Raw genomic sequence first — 17,521 nt, forward strand, 5'->3', positions numbered from 1 at the left:
ATGGGAGATAGAAATTAAATATTGACTGTGTACAGACATCTGCCTACCATCACATTCAATTCAACTTTCATTTATGCTAGATATTTTTGTTGAGTACTTTCTAAGTTAAACTGGACCATGATGTTATTTTTTTAAAAACCTATAATTTTACAAACATGATTTTTTTCCTTCTATTCCATCTACTTCTATCATATTTTCAAAACTCTCTGATCATGATCTGTGGCCCAAACTAGTCCATTGACTATCGATCCAAGTTTACTGCCTCCCAGACCTCCTTGAAATGCATCCTGCTTTGTAAAGGACTGGCTGTCTTTGTTCCAAAATCTTATCCTCTTAACCCACTCATTCTGAATAGCAGTCATCCTTTCTCTCTCATTCCCAATCTTCCTCTTTCCTGAATAACTCTCAAATCTATTACTTCCTCTCAGTTTCTTTTCCCACTAGCAGTGCATAGCCTGGCTCCTCCCTGTGTTTTATTACATTCAATCTCCAATGTGTGTGTTCTTTACCCTGCCAGGGTAATGTCTTTTTTTTTTAATTGAGACGAAATTCACAGAATGTAAAATCAACCATTTTAAAGTGAACAATTCATTGTCATTGGGTGCATTAACAATGTTGTGCAACCATCACCTCTGTCTCCTTCTAAAACATTAATGTCCCAAAATAAAACTCCATACCCATTCAGCAGTTAATCCCCTCTCTCTCCAGACCCTGACAGCTACCAATCTCCTTTCATTTCTATAGATTTACCTATTCTGGATATTTCATGTAAATGAATCATACCATTTGTGACCTTTGTGACTGGCTTCTTTTACTTAGTGTGATGTTTTCAAGGTTCATCTACATTGTAGGATGTATCTGTACATCATTCCTTTTTATGGCCCAATGATATTCCATTGTGTATACCACAGTTTATCTCTCCATCACTGATGAACATTACGTTGTTTCTGCTTTTTGGCTATTGTGTATTGCTCTGTGAGGAACATGTGCATAAAAGTATTTAAGTACCTGTTTTGAATTCTTTGCCGGGCTGGGGGCACTTGGGTGTCTCAGTCAGTTGAGCATCTTACTCTTGATTTCGGGTCAGGTCATGAACTCACCATTCTGAGATCAAGCCCTACATTGGACTCTGTGCTGGGAGTGGAGCCTGCTTAAGAGTCTCTCTTCCCCTCTCCCTTTGCCCCTCCCCCACTCACTCATATGCATTTTCTCTCTATCTCTCTGTCTGTTTCTCTCTCTCTGTCTCTCTGTCTTTTTTTAAATTTTTTTAATGTTTATTTATTTTTGAGACAGAGAGAGACAGAGCATGAACGGGGGAGGGTCAGAGAGAGAGGGAGACACAGAATCTGAAACAGGTTCCAGGCTCTGAGCCATTAGCACAGAGCCTGACGCAGGGCTTGAACTCATGAACCGCGAGATCATGACCTGAGCCGAAGTCAGATGCTTAACCGACTGAGCCACCCAGGCGCCCCTATCTCTCTGTCTTAAAAGCAAATTATTTTAGGTATATACCTAGGAGTAGAATTACTGTGTCATATGGTGATTCTATATTTGACTTTTGGGGGAACTGCTATACTGTTTTTCATGGAAACTGCACCATTTTTATATTCCCACCAGCAATGCACAAGAATACCAATTTTTTCCACATCTTTGTCAATGCTTGTTATTTTATGTTTTGTAAAGTTATAGTCACCATGGGGCATATGAAGTGATATCTTATTGTGGTTTGGATTTAAATTTCCAAAAAGATTAACAATACTGAGCATCTTTCTATATGCTTGTTTGTTGGAATTTGTATTTTCTCTGGAGAAATGTCTGTTCAAGTCCTCTTCCCATTTTAAAATTTTGTCTTTTTGTTGTTGAGTATAAGAGTTCTTTGTATATTCTAGATACTAGGCTCTTATCAGATATATGATATACAAGTATCTTCTAAGTTATCTTTTCACTTAGTAATAATACCTTTGATTCATGAAACTTTTAAATGTTGAAATCCAATTTATGTTTTTTTTTTTTTCTTTTTCTCAGCATGGTGTTGTTGTCAGATATAAGAATTGCCAATTTCAGGGCCATGAAGATTTGCTGTCATGTTTTTTTTCTAAGAGTGTGATAGTTTTAGCTCTTACAGTTAGGTTTTTGATCTGTTTTAAGTTAATTTTTTTGTATATGGTGTGAAGTAGGGGTCTATTCTTTTGCATTATTTTGCAGTTTTTCACCATTCCATATGATGTTAGCTATGAGTTTTTCATAAATGCCCTTTATTATGTTGAGGAAGCAACCTTCTATCCTAGGTTTCTAAGTATTTTTATCAATACAGGTTGTTGGATTTTGTCAGTGGCTTTCCTTCATCAGTTGAGATGATCATTTTTTAGTCTTTTGTTTATTAACATGTTTTATTACATTGTTTGATTTTATGTGAAACTACCATTGCAGTCTGAATAAATCCCATTTGGTCATGACTTGTGATGTTTTTGTTTTTTTGCTTTTTGGGTTTTTTTTTGTTTTTTGCTTTTTGTTTTTTTTGTTTTTGAGAGACAAAAAAGAGAGAGAGCTCACGAGCAGAGTAGGGACAGAGAGAGAGAGGGAATGAGAGAATCCCAAGCAGGCTCCATGCTGGTGTTGAGCTCACAAATCATGAGATCATGAACTGAGCTGAAATCAGATGCTTAGCCGACTGAGCCATCCATGCCCTGCCTTTTTTTTCTTTATTCTTTTCTTTCTTTCTTTCTTTCTTTCTTTCTTTCTTTCTTTCTTTCTTTCTTTCTTTCTTTCTCTTTCTTTCTTTCTTTCTTTCTTTCTTTCTTTCTTTCTTTCTTTTTGTTGGCAATCCTTTTAATATACTTTTGAATTTGGCTTGTTGGAATTTTTGTTTTTCATTCGTTTGAGGATTTTTGCATCTATATTCAAAAGGGATATTGGCTTTTAGTTTTCTTGTGATATCGTTGTCTAGCTTTAGTATTAAGTTAATGCTGGCATCACAGAATGAATTAGAAAGTGTTCTGTCCACTTCTATTTTTGGGAGAATTTGAAAGGATTAGTGTTAAGTCTTTAAATGTTTGGTGCAATTTATCCATGAAACTATCTGATTCCAGACTTTCCTTTGTTGGGAGGGTTTTTTTTTATTATTTAAAAAAAAATTTTAACGCTTATTTATTATTGAGAGACAGAGAGAGACAGAGCATGAGCAGGGGAGGGGCAGAGAGAGGAGGAGACACAGAATCTGAAGCAGGCTCCAGGCTCTGAGCTGTCAGCACAGAGCCCGATGCGGGGCTCGAACTCACGAACTGTGAGATCATGACCTGAGCCGAAGTCGGACGCTTAACTGACTGAGCCACCCAGGCGCCCTGGGAGGTTTTTTATTTGATACAATCTCTTTATTTATTATTGGTCTCTGGAATTACTCTATTTCTTTTTGAGTCAGTTTTCGTTATTTATGTGTTTCTAGGAACTTGTCCATTTCATCTAAGTTATCTGATTTGTTGGCATACAGTTCATAGTATTGTCTTATAATCCTTTTTATTTCTCTGGGGTCAGTAATTTCTCAATGTGATTGTTTCAGTATAAACCAAATCAGGTGCTTCTCTATGACAGTATCTCACAAACTGTAGGGTAAAATCCACCTTGCCGCTTGCTGGAAAAAATTATTCTGGGTTTTGTCGACTGTTATCATTAATATGTTAATAATTTCTTATCTGTCAGTACTTTGCATTTTGTTTGTACTGACACTTAAAGTTTTCTGAAGCAGCGATGCCATTTTGCATTTCTGTTTCTTGTTCCTTGTAGCTTCATGCACTACTTCCTCTGCCTGGAACGTCCTCCCCATCTCTTGTACCCGCTGCCTGGCATTTACACACACACACACACACACACACACACACACACAGACATATGACATTTGAGTGGTACTTGAATGGCATTTGAGCAAAATTGTAAAGAAGAAACTGATACATGTTGATCTCAGTTCTTTACAATTTTTCTCAAATACCGCTTCACTCATCAACACTAGCCCCTTAGGCACAGTCATTCCATGTGTACAGCTCCCTGAGCATGCCATAGCTATTGAACTGTAAGTATCTTTGCTACTATCCCTATGGTGATGACTTCCAAATCTCTCTTTCTCCTGCCTCGATCTCCCTTTTGAACTCTAGGCAGATATTTTGAGCCACCTGTAAGACATTTCCCCTGGGGCACCTGGGTAACTTACTCATTTTAGTGTCCAACTTCAGCTCAGGTCATGATCTCATGGCTTGTCCATTCAAGCCCTGTCTCAGGCACTGTGCTGACATCTCAGAGCCTGGAGCCTGCTTCGGATTCTGTGTCTCCCTCTCTCTGCTCCTCCCCAGCTTGTTCTCACTCTCACTCACTCTCTCTCTCTCTCTCTCTCAAAAATAAATACACATTTAAAAAAATTTTAAGAGACTTCTCTCCTATATTCCTTACTGAAATCAATATTTCCCCAGCCAGCTTAGTTGCTCAACATATTCCCTTTAACTATACATCTCTCTGGGTCTCCTGAATGGTTCAGTTGGTTAAGCTTTGGACTCTTGATTTCTGTTCAGGTCATGATATCACAGTTTGTAAGATCGAACCCCACATCTGGGTCCATGCTGACAGCGTGGAGTCTCCTTGGCATCCTCTCTCTCTCTCTCTCTCTCTTTCCTCCTTCCTCTCTCTTTCTCTCTCTCAAAATAAATAAATAAACTTAAAAAAAACCTATACATCTTTCTGAGGGCTTCACCATCTCCAAATAACCAAAACCAAAGCTCTGATTCTCATGCCAGACACTTTTTTTTTTCCTTAAGCCATGACCAATAGCATCAACTAGTCAAGCTTCTATTGTGGGGAAGACACAGTGATCCAGTTTATATATATTCTCTCTGATCTTCACTACAACCCAGAAATATCTAGGTGTTATTTCCACCTATATAAAACAACTGAGGCTCACTGAAGTGTGTGACTTGTCTCTTTCCTTCCACTTCTAATTGGCCGAGTCAGGATTCGAGGGTTCAAGCTCATGTACCTGCCATTCAGACACAGTAATTCCTGAAAATCTTTCTTCCTCTAAATCTCCACTGCCACCTTCACTCCTCTCTTTTTCTCACTCCTGATATCCAGTCCAGTAGCAAATTCAGTTGGCTCTATATTTAAAATAAATGGAGAATCTGAACACTTTTCACATCTGCCCAGCTACCGGCTTAGTCTCCTTGAATAATGAAACAGTTTCTTAATTTATCCTGTCTTTGCTCCTGACAGAGTCTTAAGCTTACCACCCAGAGTGTCCTTTTTAGAACCTTTGTCAGGTTTTATATATTATATATGTAGAGACTATATATTTACTCATTTGCTCAAGCCTTCCAGTGGCGGTCTATCCCATTTAGAGTGAAAACCAAAGTTTACCATGATCTGAAAGTCCTTACAGACCTGCACCCCCAACCCTCCTGCCCCAAGCACTGACCTCTCTACCACCTTCACCTCACTCTGACCACATCACTTCATTGCCATTTTTCAGACAAACAAAGCATATTCCAATGAATATGTCTTTGTATTTGCTGCTTCCCTGATCTGGGACACCCTTCTCAGAGAACTTTATGGCCTTCTCCTGTACTTATTTCAGTTCTGTACTCTCTTATTTCTATTACTTTCTTAACCTTCACCCCATATTCTTCTTCTCCTTCACGGCACTTATATCCACTTGATATATTACATATTTGCTTGTTTAATTATTTATCATGTATTTTAAGCTTAATGACAACAGAGGTGTTGTTTTGTTTTTTTTTTTTTCTTCTTCTTCTTCTTCTTTGTTGTTCACTGCTGGATCTTCAGGCCAAGAACTATGCCTGGCATATAAGAGGCACTTAATGAAGGTTTTTGAAAGAATGAATAAAGGAATCAATGATTGCTGTCTTTAGTTCGTATCCAAATCATTTCTGGCTTGAAGTGTAATAATAACATTGGCCTTGCTGCCCCCAGTTTCATACTCTCAAGCTTGCTGACTAAATGATATTTGGGTGTTAGTCTCTATTTAGAATCCTTTAATAAATCCCCACCACTTGCAGAATATACTTCCAGTTTCTTATTATGATTACCAGGGTTTGGCTCTAGCCTCCAACTTTTTTTAATGTTTATTTACTTTTGAGAGAGAGAGAGAAAGAGAGCGCGCAAGTGGGGGAGGCGCAGAGAGAGAGAGGGAGACACAGAATCCGAAGCAGGCTCCAGGCTCTTAGCCGTCAGCACAGAGACTGATGTGGGGCTCAAACTCACAAATTGCAAGATTGTGACCTGCACTGAAGTAGGGCGTTGTCCAGACTTTAACACTAACTTCTTTTTCAAGTTGATTCTCTTATTGATTGATTGATTGATTGATTTCAATTTATTTCTCTAATATTCTGTTTCTTCAGCCTTAGGGAACTGTTTTTACTTCCTCACATGAGCTTTGCTTTTTACAGCTCTATGCCTGTGCACCTTCTCTTCCCTCTCCCCAGAATATCATTTCCCACCTTATGACATGACAACCCTCATACATCCAGGAAGACTTAATTGTACTCTCCTATTCCTTCTTCTAGAATTATGTTCATGACATGAAAATATTTCTCCTTAGGACTCTGGACTTCACAGGACAGGACAAGACTCTTTGTCATTCTGTTTCTAACTGAAGTGGCAGGCACATTGTATGTGATAAATATTTGTTACTGTAAGATGTTTGTATCGTGTTCTAGTATTATCTCTCAAGGTATGTTCTATTAAATGTGTTGTTTTACTTCATTTTAAAACAAAATCAGTTTACCTCTAGCCTAGAAAAAGATTAAATATTTTCCTATTCTTTTGCTTGTGAATTAATACTAATTTGGAGTAGGTTGAAGGATTGGATAAGAATCTCAGGTGGAAAGGAAGAAGAGGAAGCATCCCTGTTACACTATTTGAATTATTCCTTGCTTTCCCCTAATATTAAAATGACCATGAATGTCCTTACAGTTGGCTGATTTATACAGAACATCAGTTTGAAGTCTCTTAGTGACTACATTTAAGTTCATAAAAACATAGCTTTTAATGTCTAGGTAGTCACTTTCACAACTGTGACATCACCTGCTCTCTACTGACATTGAATCCTCTACCTGACCCTCGTTCAAAAATCTGTTGGGTTGTTCCCATCCCATCTCCTATATGGAGCTTCTAGGACTCCCTATATGAGAGCCATTGTCAATGACTTTAGCACCTTGTTTTACTTCCCTTCCATTTCTCTAGCTTGCTGCTGCTGTAATTTTCCCATGGTGACTGTGTAAATGAACTTGAATTTTGTGTCTCTCACAATACACTGGTGAGCTGAACTGAGAACCTCCTTTATTTTTCCAAAGAGGTTTTTATTTCTTAAAAATTGTATCAGCCAGACAAGTGGAAAAAGTACAATCAGCTTACATATCTTTGTTTGAAGTTTGAGCTTTTAATAATAGTTGGTCCTTGGGGTTACAAAAACTCTGAACCCTGACTGTTTGGGTTTAAACCCCAGAAACCACTTCCTAGTTCTATGACCTTGGGTAACCTGCTTGAGACACTGAAGTGAATGTCAGTTTCCTTCTATAGAATGGAATTTATAGTATTAATATCTGCCTAAAAGGGTGAGGTGAGGATTACACGAGTGAATTTTTTATAAGTTGCACAGAGTGCTTCCTGGCACATAATGAAAGCTGATGTTAGCCCTTCAACCTAGTCCCTGGGCCAGACACTGAAATGAAATAGTGAACAAGATATCAGGTCCCCTGTGCTCACAGAACTCAACATTCCTGTGGGGTATTGACATTGAATAACTAAACCTAAATAAATATCTAATTGCATTTTATGATAAAGACTGGAAACAATTTAAAAAGAGATAAAGGAATACTCAAGGAAGAAGTCTCTGAAAAAGTAACCCTAAGTAACCTAAAAGAGGAGAAGGAGTCAGCCATGGGGAAGAGAACATTCCAGGCTCAAGGAACAGTACAAATCAAGGCCTGTAGGTGAGAATGAGCCTGGGTATTAGGGGAGGTAAAAAGGCAGGTGGAGCTGAAGCATAGTGAGAAAGAAAGGGTACCAGTGAAGTTGGAGAGCAAATTGATGAGCCTTTCAAGCATGCTAAGAAATTTATTTTGAATCTAATTTCAGTGGGAAGCCAATGAAAAATTTGGTATCTATTGTTCATTACATGGGTTTTAGAGAAGGAGCCAGAGAAATAGAAAATAAGGGATACATTTTAATTCTGTGCTATTTATGATAATCGATTTTAACAAATTTTATAAAAAAACAATTTAGAAGTTTAGAGTTTCACTTGAAAATAATCTCCATAGTCACCTTGCTTGATTTTTCTAGAATTATTCGATAGTTTTTGACATACTTATATGGCTCTTAGGGGTTTTACCTATCTATCAAACATGTATCTATCTTTCTTTAAGTCAACAAATATTTACAGAATTCTAACTCTTACTATCATGTTTCTTAGACTTGCAAGGAAACAGACATTTAAAGGAATTATCTAGTAACTAATTATATTTAAAGTAGGTATTATAAAGGAAAAGCAAAGGCTACCATGAAAGCACTTAACAGAGGACTTCTGGCCCACAGATCATACAGGCTTCCCTGAAGAATGAGTGAGAGGAAGCTACATAAAGAGAAGTGGGAAAGTACTGAGGCAGGAGGACCTTACATCTTCTGTGTTAATTTAATATTTTAATTATTGGACTGTTCATATTTGTTGGGCCAGGTGGCAATGTGGCAGAGCTTATATGAAGTTAACATGTTAGATTCCCTAGTTAAATGAGTGTATATGATAAGAAATAAAGAATCAGAATTGTGGGTAGTAAACTTCCACTTAGGATGCTTAAAGCAGCATTAACCTTTCACTTCTCAAATGGGGCTAAATGGAAGGGATCACTGGAGAGACAAGTCTTGTGCTATTTATGTCAAACAGGGAGATGCCCTCTGGGCCATTAGGCATTTTGTTTAAGGGGTTTAATATGAAAATGTCAATACACTCCATCATGGGGAGAAAGATATTGTTCCCAGGGAGTTGTTTATCTAGACATGTTTAAATATAGCAGTAGAGAGGAAGGGAGGGTGGTTAGGGTATAGAGGACACACACTAGATGCAAACAGCTCTTGGGAACTGTAATTATTTTTCTTTACCCTTTAGTTGGGATGTTAAATTCCATTTATTTCTAGGAATTTTTGTTCTTATGCCTGTCAGTGCATACTTAACAGTAGGAACATGCATAATGTGTGTTGTGTACGTGATAGGTTGGCATATTTTCAGGTTTTTCAGCATAATACAATTGGTGTCTTTGGGTCTTTTCTAGGTTTGTGACTTGGCTTTTAGCCTGAAGAAAATGCTGATCCGACACAAGATGACTCACAATCCCAATCGTCCCCTGGCAGAATGCCAGTTTTGCCATAAGAAGTTTACAAGGAATGACTACCTCAAAGTGCACATGGACAATATCCATGGCGAAGCTGACAGCTAATGGTAGCTGTAAAGGAATTAAACCGTTCAGAAGGGCTCCTAATATGAAACCCAGATTTCTCTCACCTGATTAGCATAGCAGAAGTAGACAAAAGTAATCCACTGGTCTCATAGTTCTTATTTGCCTACCTTTAGAGTTCGTAGGTGCATATGCAAAAAAAAAAAAAAAAAGGAAAGAAAGAAATTCCTACTTTTACCAAAAAATGGTACAAATAGAAAAAAAACAACTTTGTAGCCTTGCAAAATACTACTTATGCTCTGTTTTATAAAATGGAAAAAGGACTCATGGCTTTCCATGTTGGCTACCTCTCTGTAAAGAAGTTTACTAACATACTCTTTATTAGGCCTTTTTATTTTATTGTTATCTGTGTGTGTGCATGCACGCACATACTGGTTATTACTGATTTATCCAGAAAGAAATTAATATACCAAAATATTTCATACAGATGAGGATAAGGTCAAGGGTTTTTAAAGTATCAAGCATGATATAGGATAAAACTTGCTATTTTGTGAAACAGACCAAAAGTTGATGTTATTTATAGCTCTCTACAACAGGTCAGTTTAAAATAAGGAAGTATTTAAGAACTAAAGCATCTATTGAAATATTGCTCATTTTAGATAATTCTTCGAAACATTATCTCCTCTAATCACTTAGATGCAGACATTCATGGTCTATAGTACTTTCATAAGATCTTCATAAAAATGACCATATACCTTAAGTATATATCAAGCTGATTCTCCTAAGTTTATACCAGTCATCTTTAGAAATTAACAATATACAAATGCATACAACTAAAAATTAAAACGAAATAGGCTCTCAATATTTGTTGACTGACAGGAGTGTCAGCACATAGTGGCATTGCAATATTAGTTATGGTGAACCTAGCCTTTTATCTTCTCATTCCATCAAAGTGCACAGAACATGTTGGCACAGCTGTAATAGAGTCCTCAGAGCATTAACATTCTGTTTCACAAAAGACGTTTTCCAGAATCCAGGCAGTAGGTGATTCTGAAACACTTTTGAATTACCCTCAATTGTTCTGTGTAATTAGGAATCCAGAATAAAAAATACAAATCCAGCTATTGTTATGATTGGAATTATCATTGATTAAGGGAAATTGAAGCAAGAAGTGTAATTTCTTCTGTTGGGTTATATTTCAATAAAATACTTGAGAGCAACATACAATGAGCAACTTGCTTTGGGGGAAGATATGATAAGATGCATTAGTGATGTCAGAATAGCATAAAGGAATCCAAAAACCAGAAGAAAGTCAAAATGAAGTCCAAATCATGAATTTTTCTACTTAGAGCTCAAAGGAGAGGAAGTATAACTTTAAGGAAATTGGTTCCAACTTAAGAAGAAAGGTTATCTGAAGACACAGTTCTTTGAAGTCAGGAATCTTGTTTTAGAATTATGTTTTTGCTCAGTTCCAGTTTTAAAAAGAAGCATAAAGATTCAATATAGAGATTTAAACTCTGTAAAAATACTAAATTTGAAACTCACCAGAGATAATGTTTAAAAATATAAATCAGATTATAATTTAGAAGATATCTAAGTATGGTTATATGTAGCATTTTTATATCTGAAAATTATAGACTGTATTTTATAAAAATAGATTTTGGTCTTGTTTCTCACTATGTCATTTGTTTCAACAGTATATTTTTAGATCTAAAATGTTTTCAATTGAACACAACAGTGTGCTTAATATCATTTGAATATAAAAGGCCAGCTGTAAAATTTGGTAGTGTGTATTATTTAAACACATTCTGCTCATTTCTTTTGATGCTACCTCCTCTGTATGGTAATCACACCGTTGTGTGATGAATCTGAAACTTGAAAGGAAGCCAAATACCAATTTTGTATAATCTCAGTGACTCACAGTTTACAGATCTGCTCTAATTGGAAATTACCCTTAAAACCATGTTGTTGCCATGTTGCAGAATAAACTGATGAGAAAGAGGTGCTGGACCTTATCAGGCTGAAGGTTCGTAGTCAAGGAAACTCTGGAAGATAATGTAGAAAAACCTACTGGTCCCCAGTCTTGTCTTTTCAAAGCACTGAAATCAAAAGAAGTTCTTAGAAAACTCTTTGTGTGCTGTTACATTTACCGAAATATTACTACTTATAAGCATTTCAAATATATTAGCATTCGTGTCGTGCAACTTTTAAATCACTCAGTAATAGCAAAAAGATGAGAATTGATTTTTTTTTAGGTTTCATTGAGAAATTAAGAACATAAATAGTGACAGAGGAAAAGTCCTGTTGGCAAATGGGAGTACACGTACCCACTTTGAAGTGTCTTTCTCTGCTTTTCTGCTGTAAAAGATTATGGCTCAAGTGCTTTCTTGGGAACAGGCCAAGCTATCAGGTGCCCATGAAGTCAAGGCTACATAATTTTAAGAGGTATTCAATAACATCGGTGGGTTCAGACATCCTCTTAAAATCATTATACTTGTGTATTAACATTTACAATATTTACATATCTTGAATTCCTTCTTTTTAAATTTTTTTGAAACTTTTTCTTTAAGTTTATTTATTTATTTTGAGAGGGGGAGAGAGAGCATGTGGGAGTAGCGGGCGGGGCGGGGGGTGGGGAAGAGAGAGAGAATCCTAAGCAGGATCTCCACCAGTATAGCACGGAGCCCAGTGCAGGGCTCGAACTCTCAAACTGTGAGATCATGACCTGAGCCGAAATCAGGATTCGGATGCTTTACCAACTGAGCCACCCAGGTGCCCCTGAATTCCTTCTTGTTTCACAATCACTGGCTTATAGGATGTTCCTTCTCATTTCTTTGTTTTTCTTTTTTTCTTTTTTCTTTTTTTTTCTTTTTCTTTTTTTTTTTTTTTTGACTATATGGGAAACTTGATTGATTAATCATGCTCAACAGTTGCAGTGTAAAAGTGTTCATTAGTGATTCATTATTGGGGTTAATATACAGGATAGTTAAAATGCTGCTTTTAAGAAACATATTTCTTACATTGTGTGTGTCTGTGAGTCTGCAGAAGATCACTTTTATTCAGTGCTTTACAGCGATTACTTTGCTCAATTCTTCTGATCTTTTGCAGCCAACTCAATGGGTGTGAACGTAGATTACAGGTCTTCCAACCTTAATTTGTGCGTTAAATTTTATGTACTGCTATATCTGTCAAAGCTGGAAAGGAAGGAAGGAAAAAGATAGGTACTGGAAATATTCATTTTTTCCTTCACTAACCTAAATTTTCCTTATTAAAGCTCATCTTGTGGTTGTGAATATATGGAGATGGGTGGGTAGGTGGAAATGTGCCTTTTTGAAACTGTAAGATTTCATCATTGTATCATTCATATTGTATACATATTGTGTATACAAATGTAGCATTGTAAATGTAGCAGAACTTCAGTAGCATTTTTTTAGGAATCTGTATAAATCACTGTCACAGTTGGTGTGAGCATTGTATTTTACTATAAAACTATAACTAGCACAGTTCTATAGTAAAATCCAAGTGAAAATTTTAAATTTGTTTTTTATGAAAGAAGAAAACATAATTGCTCTTACTCCGAGGCTTCATGCTTTTATGGTTTAATTCTAAGCATTTCTAGATCTGGCAAATATGTCTGAAGTTAAGCCGAGTTGGTCTCAGGACAATAAGAAAAAACCATTTCCTTACATCTCATCTCACTGTTGGTCATACACACACAACATGTAAAAAGGAACATCATTAAAAACAAAAGAAATCTGATTTATAGTATCATCTCTGAGCAAAAATATCCTGAAGTTCACAAAAATATCCTGAAGTTCACAAAAATATCCTGAAGTTCGCTTATAATATAAGCATGATAAAAGTTACAGCTGTTTTAGGTATTCCTTTTCTCAAAAGCAGTGTTTTATCATCTTGGTGTTGCCCCAATCTTGTGAGGTCTCCAAGAATCAAAAACCATCATCATCATCATCATCAAGTGTCCAACAAGTGGATGTGGAGATGATGCATTCATATAACTTTGATTTCTCAGAATCAGCTAAGGCATGAGTTCTTTGGAGCTGACTCTCATACCTTTGACTACGTTGGGCTCAAAACTGTGTTATCTCCCCAGGTTGTTAATTTGTTGTGTGACAAAATAGAAAACTAACTCAGGAGCCCTCAGTGTGGGCCATGTCAGAATATTCTAAGTTTCCTAGGCTCATGAAATAGTACAAAGTGCAAAAACTATCTTAAACTAAAATAGTGCCACTGATCCAATGTCCATATTTATTTTCTTCCTCTTAAAAAAATGCTTAGCACAGTACTGTAAAACAAATGATTATATTTGTTTTTTTTATATGAAATTTCTTGTCAAATTGGTTTCCATACAACACCCAGTGCTCATCCCAACAAGTGCCCTCCTCAATACCCATCACCCACCTTGTCCTCCCTCCCACACCCCATCAACCCTCAGTTTGTTCTCAGTTTTTAAGAGTCTGTTATGTTTTGGCTCCCTCCCTCTCTAACCTTTTTTTCCTTCCCCTCCCCCATGCAAATGTTTATATTTGTTACAAAACAGTATATTTAAATATTTGATGGTGTATTTAACTTCCAATCCTGCAAAACTTTAGGCAGTGAGAATAAGATTTTATTCCTTGGGCTCATGCCACTGTGGCATATTACATGGCAGGAGGAAACTAAGACTTTAAATAATGTTGATAATTTATATGCTGAGAATTGAGAAAGGACGTGGGACCACTGAAACTTGATTAAATTAATGTAAAGGAGTTCATCTGAAATATCACTGTTTCTAACAAGAAAGACTATAAACTTATTAGGAATTAATTCCACGTGGAAAGCACACAAACACACAAATCCATTTGCCTATACAAAATCGTATAAAAATGAAAAGAATCCTAGCTCACAGGAGACACTTGAAACATTCCATTACTTCATTTTTTAAGTTTTGCCTTCTTGGAGAATATCAAATAATGCCCTTTTCTTCAAAGTTAATTTTGTCTGACATCTTTTGCATAGTATTTGACTGATATACTCTGCCTCCCCATTCTTCTGTTGAAAACCGTTCTGTGAGTATATGTAAATTTTAGATGTGTTTCTAATAAACAACCTGTGGTAAGATTTCACATTTTTATCCTGTGCGACGAAGCTGTGTGCTTTTCAGTCTGTGGTGATGAATTTGCCCTCCCTTACCCAGGATCTCATGTAGCCTCCGTCTGGAGGCTGGCCTGATATTGGAGTCCGTATTCAGGGAGAAATAGGCTCTTTACACCAACATGTGAAATTCATCATTGCCAACGTGTAAATCTGATAAAAGCCTGACATTGTAGACATAATCCAAGACCCTCCTTTGTATGGATCTCGCTGACCCAAGGAAGCTACTGATGCACAGCTTTAGGCAAAAGGTATTCCTTAAAAAATATTCCAGGGCCTTTGATAGCACGGATGCAAGTATAACTGTTGAAATCTGAACAAATACACCACCATTATCAGGATTTAGTTGTTGAAACGGTATATCCTCTGTTTGTCCTTTAATATTTGACAAAGCAACCCATAAAAAAATGGAAGTGCATTGGCTTCCAAGTCTTGCAAGTTTTTTCTTTCTAAAGTATTAGCCAGCATCTGGAAAGCTGAAATTGCCTTTGATGAAAAAGGGGTCTGAAATTAACATCTATGAAATCGAAGCAAAATATGTAGTTCCTATGCTAAGTAGGAACATAAAAGTATGGAGATAGGGAGTGATACCACATTTGGTTGATTCTAAGACTTATTTTTAAGTTGGCAAACTGAGGAATCCTGTATGGAATACTCCGTATAGTAAAGAGGACTTGTGAAAAATTAAATTTTGTGGAAAATAAGCAGTCACTACTTTTGACTGCCTGAAGTCTAGTTTTATTACTGAAATGTAAGAAATCCTCTCCTGACCTCACATTTTGGATAATCAGATTTGCCACACTAGTGAAATCACCATTTGCAGCTCAAATTCTGCCTGGCGTATTACAGTACACAGCATCCTTCAGAACATGAAATAGAGTAAAGCAGTGTCAAGTGCAACACACTGAGTGTCACCTTGAGCCTTTCTTGCTCTTTCCACGTGGAATTCATTTCCTGTGCTGTTCAGCTGCTGCATTACTTCAGTGTAGTTTCCAGTTTTACCTTCAGCTGAGCTCGGAGAGTTGAGAGTGACAAGTTGGTATTGTTCCCGGACTCAAATTATGATATTTAGGATATTAAGTTGTATCCTTTCTGCTCTGACTATAAAATATGAAATTGGGACAGATGAATTTACTTGATTAGAGTATTATTAGACTAATTTGTGAGTTGAGCCAATTGGCTTTATACCGATAAAAACTATTTCATACCCCTAATCATGCCAATTCAGTAAAGGGCATGGAGCTTATGGCTTAATACAGATCCTGAGAGGGTGGTACAAAGTCATGGGGATTTAAAGAGGAATTCAAAATGTATGTCCTATAGACAGGAATATAATACTCTTCTAAAACCGGATACATTGGAATTAAAAGTTCAGGTAAGGGTATTGCAATTTAAGAATTCATATGTCTTTCTTAAGACTTTTATGTTCTATAGCACTGAGATTAAACCCTCATCTCCTGACTTCTCTTTCTCTCTTACTGAAGATCAGTCACATCACACTTACACAATACCAATTCTGAGTCTGAATTTGATATATGTTAATTTCCTTAACAGTGAAATGGATTTAATAGCATCTACTCGTTGGCTTTGTTGTGGGAAATAAATCAGAAAATGCATATAATTCTGCAAAGGATGCCTCGCACATAACTAGGGTTCAAGAAATAATATTGCCCTAGTGTTCCTCCAGGTAATTCCCTTATCATCTTGTATATGCTGTCAGAAACTTCCATTACTCTGCAACATTCTAGCTCATATCTTGAAGAAAATCTGTCACAAGTCAAATTAGATAAGATTTATATTGTATATCATCGACATATTCACAATGACAGAAGCATTTCACTTGGGAATGTTGTTGAAAATTCTTGTATACTGTATCAATTTAGCATATTATAAAAGTTACCCATCCTTTTGACTCAAGCATATAAATAAGCTATTTTTATTAATGCCAAGATTATCAGGTGTTTTTTTTTTTTATTGTGCTGAGACCACATCTTGCTCTTATCTAATAATCTAAACAATAATTTTGATTTTATAAAACTTGAGCTACCTACCTCTTTATTAACAAAGTAGTAGTACCCAAATGTTCAAATAGGTAACAACAACCTTATTATATTATTCATATTTTAAATGACATAGCTCGGGGCGCCTGGGTGGCTCAGTCGGTTGAGCGGCCGACTTTGGCTCAGGTCATGATCTTGCGGTCCATGAGTTCAAGCCCCGCGTCAGGCTCTGTGCTGACAGCTCAGAGCCTGAAGCCTGTTTCAGATTCTGTGTCTCCCTCTCTCTGGCCCTCCCCCGTTCATGCTCTGTCTCTCTCTGTCTCAAAAATAAATAAACGTTAAAAAAAATTAAAAATAAATAAATAAATGACATAGCTCAAATGAAACTCTGCTAACAAAAACAAAAACTGGCTCTTAAAAATAATTTAAATGCATCAAAACTCATGAATTAAATCAAGTATACACAAGTGAACGTAAATACATCTTTACTCTTTTTTTTTTTTTAAATTTTTTTTTTTCAACGTTTATTTATTTTTGGGACAGAGAGAGATAGAGCATGAACGGGGGAGGGGCAGAGAGAGAGGGAGACACAGAACCGGAAACAGGCTCCAGGCTCTGAGCCATCAGCCCAGAGCCTGACGCGGGGCTCGAACTCACGGACCGCAAGATCGTGACCTGGCTGAAGTCGGACGCTTAACCGACTGCGCCACCCAGGCGCCCCCATCTTTACTCTTTAAACACATTGAAAGATAAGGGAAGAATTTTATGAGATTAAAAAAAAAACAGAAATGAGTGATTCATTTATTATTGCTAAGTTCAGCTAGTACTTTGTAAAAATTAAGGTAAAAGTATATACTATGAGGTGAAAAACAAAGTCATATTTTGAAAAATGGTATAAACAGGCCTTGTTATTCATATAATGACCCT

General features: G+C 36.6%; 1 protein-coding gene across 4 annotated transcripts in view; it reads left to right on the forward strand.

Annotated features, from left to right (window-relative positions):
* The window catches only part of PRDM5 (PR/SET domain 5), a 208,600-nt gene extending 197,378 nt beyond the window's left edge, over nt 1-11,222 (forward strand). For 3 of the 4 annotated variants that reach the window (XM_023252841.2, XM_023252842.2, XM_023252840.2), the window contains one exon: nt 9,321-11,222. In XM_023252841.2, coding sequence (XP_023108609.1) covers nt 9,321-9,485 — 165 coding nt within the window. In that variant the 3' untranslated portion in view covers nt 9,486-11,222. The remainder of the gene's footprint in view (nt 1-9,320) is intronic. The other variant, XM_023252843.2, reaches the window with a different exon arrangement.
* Nucleotides 11,223-17,521: the final 6,299 nt, after the last annotated feature.

Source organism: Felis catus, chromosome B1 (assembly GCF_018350175.1).
Source record: "Felis catus isolate Fca126 chromosome B1, F.catus_Fca126_mat1.0, whole genome shotgun sequence".
In the NCBI taxonomy this organism is placed as follows: Eukaryota; Metazoa; Chordata; class Mammalia; order Carnivora; family Felidae; genus Felis; species Felis catus.